Source organism: Micromys minutus (assembly GCF_963924665.1).
Source record: "Micromys minutus genome assembly, chromosome: X".
NCBI classification, from domain to species: Eukaryota; Metazoa; Chordata; class Mammalia; order Rodentia; family Muridae; genus Micromys; species Micromys minutus.
Window position 1 is genome coordinate 82,014,335 of NC_137970.1, and position 12,016 is coordinate 82,026,350.

The 12,016-nt window shown below is 35.6% G+C and overlaps 1 protein-coding gene across 2 annotated transcripts in view; it reads right to left on the reverse strand.

The window, feature by feature from the left end:
• The window catches only part of AMMECR1 (AMMECR nuclear protein 1), a gene marked incomplete at both ends in the record, with an annotated part of 103,215 nt that overhangs the window by 50,471 nt on the left and 40,728 nt on the right, over window positions 1-12,016 (reverse strand). The window contains one exon of one of the 2 annotated variants that reach the window (XM_080909627.1): window positions 5,510-5,620. The exons of the other annotated variant lie outside the window; for it this stretch is intronic. Coding sequence (XP_080765753.1) covers window positions 5,510-5,620 — 111 coding nt within the window. The remainder of the gene's footprint in view (window positions 1-5,509; window positions 5,621-12,016) is intronic. 2 annotated transcript variants of the gene reach the window in all.

Consider the following 12,016-nt stretch of genomic DNA (forward strand, 5'->3'; position numbering starts at 1 on the left):
AAACCAAGAGCTGGTTCTTTGAAAAAAACCCTTAGCCAGACTAACTGGAGGGCAAAGAGAGAGTATCCAAATTAACAAAATCAGAAATGAATGTGGAGAAATAATTACTGAAACTGAGGAAATTCAAGAAATCATCAGATCCTACTAAAAAAGCCTATATTCAATAAGGCTGGAAAATCTGGAGGAAATGGATGAATTCCTAGACAGATACAAGGTACTAAAGTTAAATCAGGACCAGGTAAACCATCTAAATAATCCCATAACACCTAAAGAAATAGAAGAAGTCATCAAAAGCCTCCCAACCAAAAAAAGCCCAGGTCCAGATGGGTTCAGTGCAGAATTTTGTCAAACATTCATTGATGACCTAACACCAATACTGTCCAAACTATTCCACAAAATAGAATCAGATGGAACTCTACCTAACTCATTTTTTGAGGCTACAATAAACCCTCGTTCCTAAACCACATGAAGACCCTACAAGGAAAGAGAACTTCAGACCAATCTCACTTATGAACATTGATGCAAAAATAATCAACAAAATCCTTGCAAACCAAATCCAAGAACACATCAAAATGATCATTCACTATGATCAAGTAGGCTTCATCCCTGGGATGCAGGGATGGTTTAACATACGGAAATCCATCAATGTAATCCACCATATAAACAAACTCAAAGAAAAAAACCACATGGTGATCTCACTAGATGCTGAGAAAGCATTTGACAAAATTCAACACCCCTTCATGTTAAAAGTCTTGGAAAGAACAGGAATCCAAGGCCCATACCTAAACATAATAAAAGCAATATACAGCAAACCAACACCCAATATCAAACTCAACGGTGGGAAACTTGAAGCAATCCCACTAAAACCAGGGACTCGACAATGCTGCCCACTCCCCCCCTACCTATTCAACATAGTACTGGAAGTCCTGGCCGGAGCAATTAGACAGGAAACGGAAATCAAAGGAATACAAACTGGAAAGGAAGAAGTAAAAACATTATTTGCAGATGACATGATAGTGTACTTAAGTGACCCCACAAATTCCACCAGAGAACTTCTACAGCTGATAAAAAAAGTTCAGCAAAGTGGCTGGATATAAAATTAACTCAAACAAATCAGTAGCCTTCCTATATTGAAAGGACAAACATGTGGAGAAAGAAATTAAGGAAAAGATACCCTTCACAATAGTCAAAAAAAAGTATGAAATACCTTGGAGTGACTCTAAGCAAGTGAAGTACCTGTATGACAAGAACTTCAAACCTCTAAAGAAGGAAATCGAGGAAGATCTCAGAAAATGGAAAAAATCTCCCATGCTCATGGATTGGAAGGATCAACATTTTAAAAATGGCCATCTTACAAAAGAAGTCTACAGATTCAATGCAATCCCCATCAAAATACCAACCCAATTCTTCATTGAATTGGAAAGAGCAATGTGCAATTTCATCTAGAATAACAAAAGACCTAGAATAGCGAAATCCATCCTCAACAACAAGAAAACATCTGAGGGAATCACTATCCCTGACCTCAAGCTATATTACAAGGCAATTGTGCTGAAAACTGCATGGTATTGGTACAGAGATAGGCACGTGGATCAATGGAATAGAATAGGAGATCAAGAAATGAGCCTTCACATATATGGTCACCTGATTTTTGACAAAGGAGCCATAAACATTCAGTGGAAAAAGGACAGCCTATTCAACAAATGGTGTTGATCCCACTGGCAACCAGCATGTAGCAGAATGAAAATAGACCCTTTCTTATCTCCTTGTACAAAGCTCAAGTGCAAGTGAATCAAAGATCTCCACATTAAACCAGGTACAATGAAACTATTAGATGAGAAAGTAGGGAAAACCTTAGAACACATAGGCATAGGAGAAAATTTCCTGAACAAAACACCAATGGCTGTTGCTCTAAGGTCAAAGATTGACAAATGGGACTTAATGAGATTGCAAAGTTTCTGTAAGGCTAAGGACACTGTCAAGAAAACAAAACGGCAGCCAACAGAATGGGAAAAGATCTTTACCAACCCCGCATCATATAGAGACCTAATATCTAAGGTATACAAAGAACTCAAGAAGTTAGACACCAGAAAATCAAACAATCCTATTAAAAATGGGGTACAGAGCTAAACAAAACGTTCTCAATTGAGGAATATCGAATGGCTGAGAAGCATCTAAGGAAGTTCTCTACATCCTTAGCCATCAGGGAAATGCAAATCAAAACAACCCTGAGATTCCACCTCACACCAGTCAGATTGGCCAAGATCCAAAACTCAGATGACAGCAGATGCTGGCGAGGATGTGGAGAAAGAGGAACACTTCTCCACTGTTGGTGGGGTTGTAAACTGGTACAATCATTCTGGAAGTCAGTCTGGCGATTCCTCAGAAAATTGGACATAGTACTACCTGAAGATCCAGTTATTCCACTTCTGGGCATATACCCCAGAGACACGCCAATATACAACAGACACATGCACCACAATGTTCATAGCAGCTCTATTTATAATAGCCAGAAGCTGGAAAGAACCCTGATGTCCTTCAGTAGATGAATGGATACAAAAATTGTGGTATATTTACACAATGGAGTACTACTCAGCTATCAGAAACAATGACTTTATAAAATTCTTAAGCAAATGGATCCATCTAGAGAATATCATCCTGAGTGAGATAACCCAGTCACAAAAGAACAGACATAATATGCAGTCACTAATAATGGGATACTAACCCCAGAAATCTCTGAACACCCCAGAAACAACTCACAGACTGTGTGAAGATCAAGAAAAAAGAAAGAAAAAGAAAAAATCATTATGCTCAATCCTTACACACCAAGAAAACTTTGAGTAATTCCGGGTTACATCCTGTTTTACATGTACTTTATGCTCATTGTAACTAGTAAGACCTTAATGCACAGGATCAAACCATATACTTTTATGCAAAAATGCTTAAAACTTTTGGGACAGAAAAGCATTATTATTAAAACTTCTAAAAAATGACTCCATAGAGCTTGTGGTTCTAAAATTAATTAAAATACTAATTAAATTTTTGAGATTTCTTTTGTTTATCTCTACTCAGTATGAAAATTTATATGTAAATAATATATTGACACAAATATGAGAAGCAAACAGAATGCATATGTGTGTATATAAAACACACAATAAGTGTTGTGTGTGTGTGTGTGTGTGTGTGTGCGCTAGCGTGTGCACGCGTGAGCACATTCCTTTTTAATGTACTATATACAATTTAAGGAAGCTGTATAGAAATACAAGGAAAGGGTTGAAAAGTAACCAGGAAGTTCCCAGGCACAGACCACAATGCAATGAGAATTAAAAGTACACAAATACAGGCAAATTTCAATTGTGTGAAAATTGACTTAATTCACATTATTCTTGGGGAAAAAATCCCCACAAGTTAAAAAATAAATCAGTTGGATATTCTCACTTCCCAGGCAAAAGAGTTTCTCTAAACAAAAGCAAGTTGTTACCAGTTACCACTGCCACCAAAAATTTGTAAAGCATGGAATATTTTATAATGGCATTGTTACCACAATTTCACTTGAGAGCACCAAGAAGCTCTACACTATACATTGTGTGTATGTAAACAAAGTTTTATACTTGTAAATTTTCTTAACAGGCTTGAGTTTACTAAGTTATGTTCTTTGGAATCCTGTGGCCCAAGACACTAGACAAGAAGGACAAAGGGGGTCTGCAGTCAGATAAACTGGAGTCTAAAATACTGCCTTATATAGTTTTCTAGGTTTAGAACAATACTTATACATAAGGGCCTGAAACTTGCTGCAATGAAGAAGAGTGTTTTACATTTGTCACCTGGTATCAATGTTTCCTGAGTCCAGTTGGCCAAAGAATTCTTTCTCAGGCAATGTCAAGGAGCCAGAATGCCTCATAACAAGTGTTTTTGGAAATGTATAATACATTATCCATTACATGCAATAAACATGTAATTTCACATGTATCTGTTTTCCCAAAAGTGGTCACTTAAAGAATTTATTAACACATCAAATGCATCTATCTCATCTTATGTTTTAAAAATATTCAATGGGTTGAATTTATACTCTTCATCGAGCTGGAGTTCTTTCCAAAAGATAGATGGATGACAAAGAGATGGATGGACAGATGTAGAGATAGAGATGTTTGACCTTTCAAATGTTTTGTGTTGTTTAATCAAGTTCAAACACATGGTTTCTAATAGCTGGGAAGAGACAATAAATATGTCCTCTAAACTATTCGTTTTTCTTGTGACTGCCTATAAAAAGTCTCACTTACTTATTGTATACCTTAAAATATGAGAACATTTAAACGTACAGTTTTTTAAAATGGTGTTCTAAGTCTGAATTTACACAACTCTACAGTAAGATAATAAAATTTCACATCAATCTTGTAGCAAAATAATAACTGACTAATTATTTCATTCTCCTAACATCTTCCTAACACTGGTATTGAGTATATAGAAGAAAATACTAGAATTTTCACTTCACCTATGGAAGCCAAGCAACTTTCCCCAAGTACCAATAGTTAGCAAGGACCAATCTCTTATACCAATACTGTATGGATTACAACTATGTGTCTGTAGCCACACTGAAACATGAACAAAACCAAGAAATACCTTTACTAATAGCCCATTATTAAGAAATGTTCTTCTCTGAAATAATTTGCTAGAAGCTGTATTTATCCAAATCAGATAGCATGCTAGACAACTCTCTGTTAGTTGAGAAACTGAAGGCAAAATCTTACAACATATAATGAGGCACTTGTTATTTTTCCATTGTGTTAGACGTGACCAAATAAGCAAGCTACAGTTAAGTTGAGGATAAATGGGAATGATTATGCTGTCCGGCTGTGACATCACTTTCTTCTTAGGATTTCTCTTAAAGATTTAAAGCTCATAAAAGTGTAGCAAAATGTACAAAATGAGGGGGAAAAACCCAACAACTATTTTTAAAGGTCTGAAAGGGGAACAAGGGCTTGAGAGATGGCTCAGTGGTTAAGAGCACTGACTGCTCTTCCAGAGTTTCTGAGTTCAATTCTCAGCAACCACATGGTGGCTCACAACCATCTGTAATGGAATCCAATGTCCTCTTCTGGTGTGTCTGAAGACAGATACAGTGTACTGATATATATAAAATAAATAAATATTAAAAAAAGAAAGGGGAACAAATTGAGGCTGTTAAGGTAGAAATCATACTTTTGGTAACTCATGGACATTTAGTCACTCATTTTTAAGTTATACATAATAAGCTGCCCACTGGAAGAAAAAAGTCACTTTAAAAACTGATGGCAAGATAAATGTTACCATAGTATTTTATATATTGATACACATCAATAATACTTTATAGGAAAAGGTACCTGGACACCAAAAAGGAAATCCTAGCAAAAAAAAAAAAATGAGAGAGTAATGTCAACAATTTAATAAATGAAAAGGAATTAAAGTATCATGTTTAAGTAGCATAAGGTTTCTTTTGTAAGTAGAAATAAATGAAACAGAAATTGGTCTTCACCTGGTAAGTGTGTACTCCCTGAGTCCTGAATGCAAATTCATGGCAGAAAAGGTACCTATGCATCCGCGCAGTCTTTTGTCTCGACCAATCTTCCATGTTACAAACAGTGGGCTGTAACAGAACAAAAAAATAGGGTAAACCAGTCAATTCCACAAGACATTTACTGAGTCTTTCCCATATTCTAGGTTCAGTGCCTAACACATAAAAACCAAAAGACAAGCCCTGAAGTAGCTCAAGATTAGTGCACTGTGCTGAGTCTCTTCTGCACATTAGACACCAAATTAATGTTTTAACAAGGTCTATATGTTACTCTTCATCAACAATTCCTGCAGACAGATATTAAGTTCCTGTTTACAGACCAGACATAATAAATACTCAAACTTGGTAATGTTGAATCCAGAGCCTTAAATCAGCACAGTTTTCTCTGATTAAACCTAGGATCACTGGCTCACTTGTAAGTCTGATCTAGAAAACTGGGAACAGGTAATCAACGACTTCAACAAACATCTTTCCTTATCAAAGATTAAAAGGCAGCCATTGGTTTGTAGGAAGCCAGCACAAAGGCAAACACAACCACAGCTTACTAACACAAGGCAGTTGAAAATACTCACTGCAAACCAAGCCCCAAATGCCATCAATTAAGCTAAAGGGATAGAAATGCATTTGATAAGATCTGATGGGTCTTTAGTTTTCCATAGTAAAATAAAGATAGTTCAGATAGGTGAAGTGTGGCTGCAAACATTAACCAGCAAATACACTTAAACCAGAAATTTTTATTTTTACACAAAAGGTTTTATATAATATGTGGTACACAAAATGGAGTTGAATATGGTAGACGTTTGGGTTCTATTGGCAGCAAACCAATAACAGGCCCAATTAATGATTCAGTCTGAACAATTATGTTCTAATTAGAAATAAGTTTATATAATCTTTATGTTTTAGAACATTTTGTAAAAATATAAATATATCACAGGTAACATGGTCTATATTACCATGAATATTCATAATAATAGTGGTATAATTTCTGTTTTCTAAAATATTTATGTTTATGGTGATATACCAGATTTTATGTATTTCTCATTATTCCCTATCGACACTTCTTTAATCCTAGCATTCGGTTGGCAGAAGCACACAGATCACTGGAAGTTCAAGCCTGCTCTACAGAGTGAGCTCCAGGACAGCCAATGGTGCACAAAGAAACCCAGTCTTGAAAAAAAAAAAAAACAAACAAATAAAAGAGAAAAAGTAAAAGAAAAGCTTCAGGATCTCCATGAGACAGGGCAACAACGGGATATCCAAGAGGAGTCCTGATGATGACCCAGTATTGATAGTGTAGCAGGAGGCTTTGAACCAGACATTTGCAAGATGAACAAAAGGGTATACTGTGGGACACACTGTAACACACTGCAGCTTCCATGACTAGAGTTTTGCTTGCTTGTTTTTCTTTATTGTTTTGTTTCCTTTTGTGGGGATTGCAAGGGTGGAGGGCTGATATGAAGGGAAGGAGAGAGGGGACTGAGGTGCATGGTATGAAATTCACAAAGAATCAACAAAATGGTAAAAAAAAAAAGTTGTTCTTGGTAGATAAGATAGTCTGTTAAAGCAGTTTAATCATCTACCTTAAACCTTTAAATTATGGCAAGTTCTGACAGGCACAATGGCAGACTGGGTCCCAAACAAGCACAGAAGAAAAACCAGGGCAACCTGTGAAAAGGTCCCTTCCTCCATGAACTCAATATTCAAGAGCACTGAAATCTACAAAAGCCGTATTGAGGCAGATGACATTCAGGTACTAGGTGTAAGCTATACTAAATGTCGGTCTTAAAGAAAAAACAAAAAGGAGAACCCAACTTTTCTGCTGTCTAGCTCTTATGTGCTAAATATAGATAAATTTAAACTTTTTATTTTGCCATTTTCTATCTCAGTGTAGTCCACCTCTGCAACAACTCCTATGGACAGGAAGATCATCAATACTGTCACTGCATTGACTAGGCAACATCCCTACATAAGACAGGTCCTCTGACAACGATGACAACTGCAGAATGAAGAATGTTGTCCCATGTTCAATATAAATCCATGTTTTCAAAGTACCTTGATGATTTTTCAATAATACAAACCTACCTACATTGTATATTTTCATCACCGGTGACTTAAAAATGTAAAAGTGGGAGTAAATTCATTTATCAAAATGCTTGAAATGGAAGCCACTTAAAAGTGCAATACCTTCAATTATTTACCCCACCAGAATACATACATGTCATTCTTCTAATAATATAACCACATCTTCTCCAGTAATACTTAAAATATACAGGATAAATAGAAGAACTACACATACTAAACACTATATTAAACTATAAGATATGTTAGAAAAAATTCAGCCACATCATAGAAGAAATTACATGTGGTTTCTTAAAATGCAATGGTCATCTTTTGAGGAATTGTTAATATATGGCTAAGGGTGCTCCAGGATTACATTTTTGCAAAGCAGCCTAGGAAGCAAAGGCACTTCACAAAAACTCCAGGGATGGGGTGTAAAGCAGCACAGAGGATTGTAAGTCTGACCACTGCCTTTATAACTTGCTGTGGTCTCTTCCAGATTTAGCATTCTTTAAATATTTCACACTATTGAATATGTGTTATTAAGCATCCTCATAACAGGTACATTATCTATGTTATTTCTTATTCCTTACATGCCCCAGGCAATCTTCACTTTGGAAGTTAAGACTGTACTAAAGCAGTTGTCAGGAAGGGGAGGGAATGACAACCCTACTAAGTTTAAAACAGATGTTTAAAGATTCAGACTTTTAGTAGGCAGAATATAGTTTTTCCTTAAATATCTGGGTCTCTGATTTGTCATTAACAAATGCACATCCAGTACCTTTTATCTTGAAAAAAAGTGTTCATAGGCTTAAAAATAAAGCATCTAAAAGCATCATTTAATGGAAAAAAGAACCTAGGCAATTGAGCATTTTAAAGTAGACTAATACAAAACAAATCACTGAGCCCAAATACAGTATCATATGAATAATAATGACTCTGTACAGGGCAATGGCTGCACAAACATTCAATGTGTGGTATCTAAAAATAGTAACAACTTGTTTTTACTTCAAACAGAAAAAAATGGGTAATTTCACTCTTAAATATGGTACTGAAACATGTATAAACTTGCCAATGTATGTAAGCTAAGCCAACGGCATAAGCAGAATCGGATCAAAGGGAAAAGGAGGGTTGGAGCCTGCTGAGAGGAGCTATTCAAATATCAAGGAAATATGGAAAATAGTTCCTAGTAAGAAAAGGATTGAATGTTTTTGGAAAATGCATTTGCCATATGGTTTAAGGCCACCTACATACATTCAAAAAAGTACTACAAACTACAAAAAAAGGATCAAAATGAGTTGAAATATTGATGGAATTATTTTTCTGGGGCTAACCAGATGTAGCTTTTAAGGGAATCATTCTACTTCTGAACATTCTGTACCAGTATATTCTGAGAACTCTTCCGAGGAAAGTAAAGGCCATTTTCCCAAGCCCATACATAGAAACAGGAAGCCACTACCTAATCTAGGTGAATTCTCTCTGCCAACTGGCAGCCAGATACTGTCAGATCAAAAGTAGCTCTCCAAAATGACACAAAGAACAATACAAATCTGTACAGAATTTTCCCAGTACAAATTCATGCCACTTCCAATGTCCTCTTCTGAGACAGTCTATTGATTTAAGCCACGATACATTAGAAATGTGTTTGTGGGCCTGGAATACAATTACATGAAACAATGAAACAGATGTATTTACTTAACAATAGTGTAGCTCAAGGCCTACCTCTCCTTCTACAACAACATAAAAAAATATCAGTCTGTGGCGAGCTCTCACTTCTCATTTTGAATTAAGCTTTCAGATAACAACATTAAAACAATAATATAAACCATACCTATATTTTGCTATGGGCACTCAGCAAGATTATTTAAAGGTATATAAAAGGGAAAAGAGAGAAGCCTTGTATCCTGGTTTGTTTCTTAGCTCAAAAATCCAATCATATTCCTCATATCATATAATCAAAAAGCTGGGATCTAGGAAGCTTAAGGAAAAACAAAAATGATGGTGCCTTCTTTTCACCACCAAGTAAAAAGACATTTCTCTTCCTACTTCAATAAAAGAAGTTGTATGCTTCCTTTCCAAGCGGTATAAATGGCAGGTTTCATGAATACAAAAATATGCCCAATATCATTACATCCTGAGTTAGTCAGCAGGGCTGCAACAAGAACTATCATATCAATAATTATCAATAATTGCTTAAAGAAACTTTTTTTATAGTTTAGGAGCTACAAATCCCATGATCCAAGTTAGAGTAGAGTTCAGTTCTTGGAGAGAGTCCCCTCCCAGGCTTATAGAAAGCTATTTGGTCCTCACATATGCCATTTCCTAAGAGCATGGTGAGGTGGCATCTTCAGGGTAGTAAGTACTTCTGTCGTGTACATTACCATAGGAACATTCTATGGATACCAAATAGTTAACTATATAGACAAGCAGAAGGACCAGTCTCTTCCCATTCTTCCTCCTCCTCTACTCAGGAATGGAAAGACTAGCTGAAAAGACAGCATACATCAGAGGTTGAGACAGTAGTTCTCTAATGCTGCAGCCCTTTAATACAGTTCCTCGTGTTGCAATGACCCCCTCACCATAAAATAAATTATGTTCATTGCTTCTGCATAAGTGTAATTTTGTGAAATGCAGGTCTTCTGTCTTATTCTCTACAAACTGTTCTCCAAATTAAAAATTCCATTTCATTTACTTAGTGAATATTTATCTCTGTATGGGATCTGATCATTTTAATTATACAATTTATGTTATCAAATGAATAATATTTAAGCTCTGGAGAATCTGAATCTCAAATTTATTAGAAATGAGGAGAATATAGGCTAAACTGGAGGAGTTGAAGGAGGGAAGGTTAAATGCATTGAACACATTATGAATGAAAATATCCTAATAAAAACTCATAAAACCCACCATAGCTTTATACTACACCCCTGCCTTCAACCTCTGTATGTAGCCTGTACCTCATGATTCCTGGGAAACTAAGACAATAAGGTCAGACAGCATGAATAGTATAGAAGATCATAAATATCTAAATTTTGAGAATCAAGAATTACTATATTCTCATACTTTTTTGGTTTGGTAGTAACAGAAATAAAATAATGACAGCATTATATACTTTTCTCGCATTTTTAAATTTCTAATTTAGTTGGCAGAGGAAGGAGAGTAGTAAAGTCTGAGGATTAGGAAAGCTGAATTCTCTTTATAAATCAAGACTAATCACCACTGACATGCGTCACCCCAATCAGAAGTGTATTTTAAGAGATTGCCATGATGCTGCCAATTTTTGAACTAAAGGAACCACTTGTTCACTTTAGCAAGACTAAATCAACCATTTTCAGCAAACTTCCTTAAAATTCAGTTCCAGGTCGACAGACTGTCTTATTTTTTTTTTTATTACAGTCCAATTTAGATAAGAATGATTACCTGGCCTGGAAAAAATAATGTATCTGTCCACATTTTCTTTTCCTAATTTATACTGCAGTGGGCACTGAATTTAATACATGCCAACATTCTGAATATAGACTAACTATGGTTTCTTCCATAAGAGAAACACATCACAAATTTTTATTACTTGAGTATCTAACTCACTAATTTTAAGTGACAATTTACTACAAATTTCAAAAATGAAACAATTTCCATTTGAATTTCCTATTCCAAAATCATTTTTCTCAAATAGCTCTAAACCGTGCAACTCAGCTTTTCCTATGAAAAAGGTTATTTTAATAAAAAACAGACCAAGCAAAAGGGGACTTTATTATTGACATCTGAAGATTCCTCTGCATAAACAAAATTAAGAAAACAAAATTAGGTCCAGAAGTTTTAGAATGAATAGTAATGGACACAATTAGTGGGTACAGTCTCCTCTTAGTTTTTCTGCCATTAGAGATTTTTAGGGGGCTTTGCTATGGCATTTTCCTGTGACTGAATACTTAGCACAACCAGAGAAATCACAATACTTTAATGAAAACAGCAAACAAGCAAGGAATTAGATTTTGTACCCATGTTCTAGCTTCTCAGTTGATGATCCATCCTTTTCTATCTTGCCTTTGCTATGGAGCCCACTCAGAAGGAATGGAGGAGATAGGAAATAAACATGTTGATTAATTTAAGCACTGATGTAAAATGAGCTAAAATGTCATTTTAGCCTCTTCATCCTAGATTTTATCTTCTTTCTCATTCCATGGAGATCTGATGGAATGTGTAGCCTAATAAGTAAGACCCACAATAAAAGTGATAGATTTGTTTTTCGCATGCTTTCTGCATTTAGTGAGAAAGGCTGACTCTTGATTTTAAGGTCCTTCTTTAGACTGCATGCTCCTATGGAAGAAAGGAGCTACAAAGACATATCTTTGAGCAGAAAAATTAAACTTCAAGAATCAAGCAGACAACTGACAATCTAGTTTTCCTCTCCTT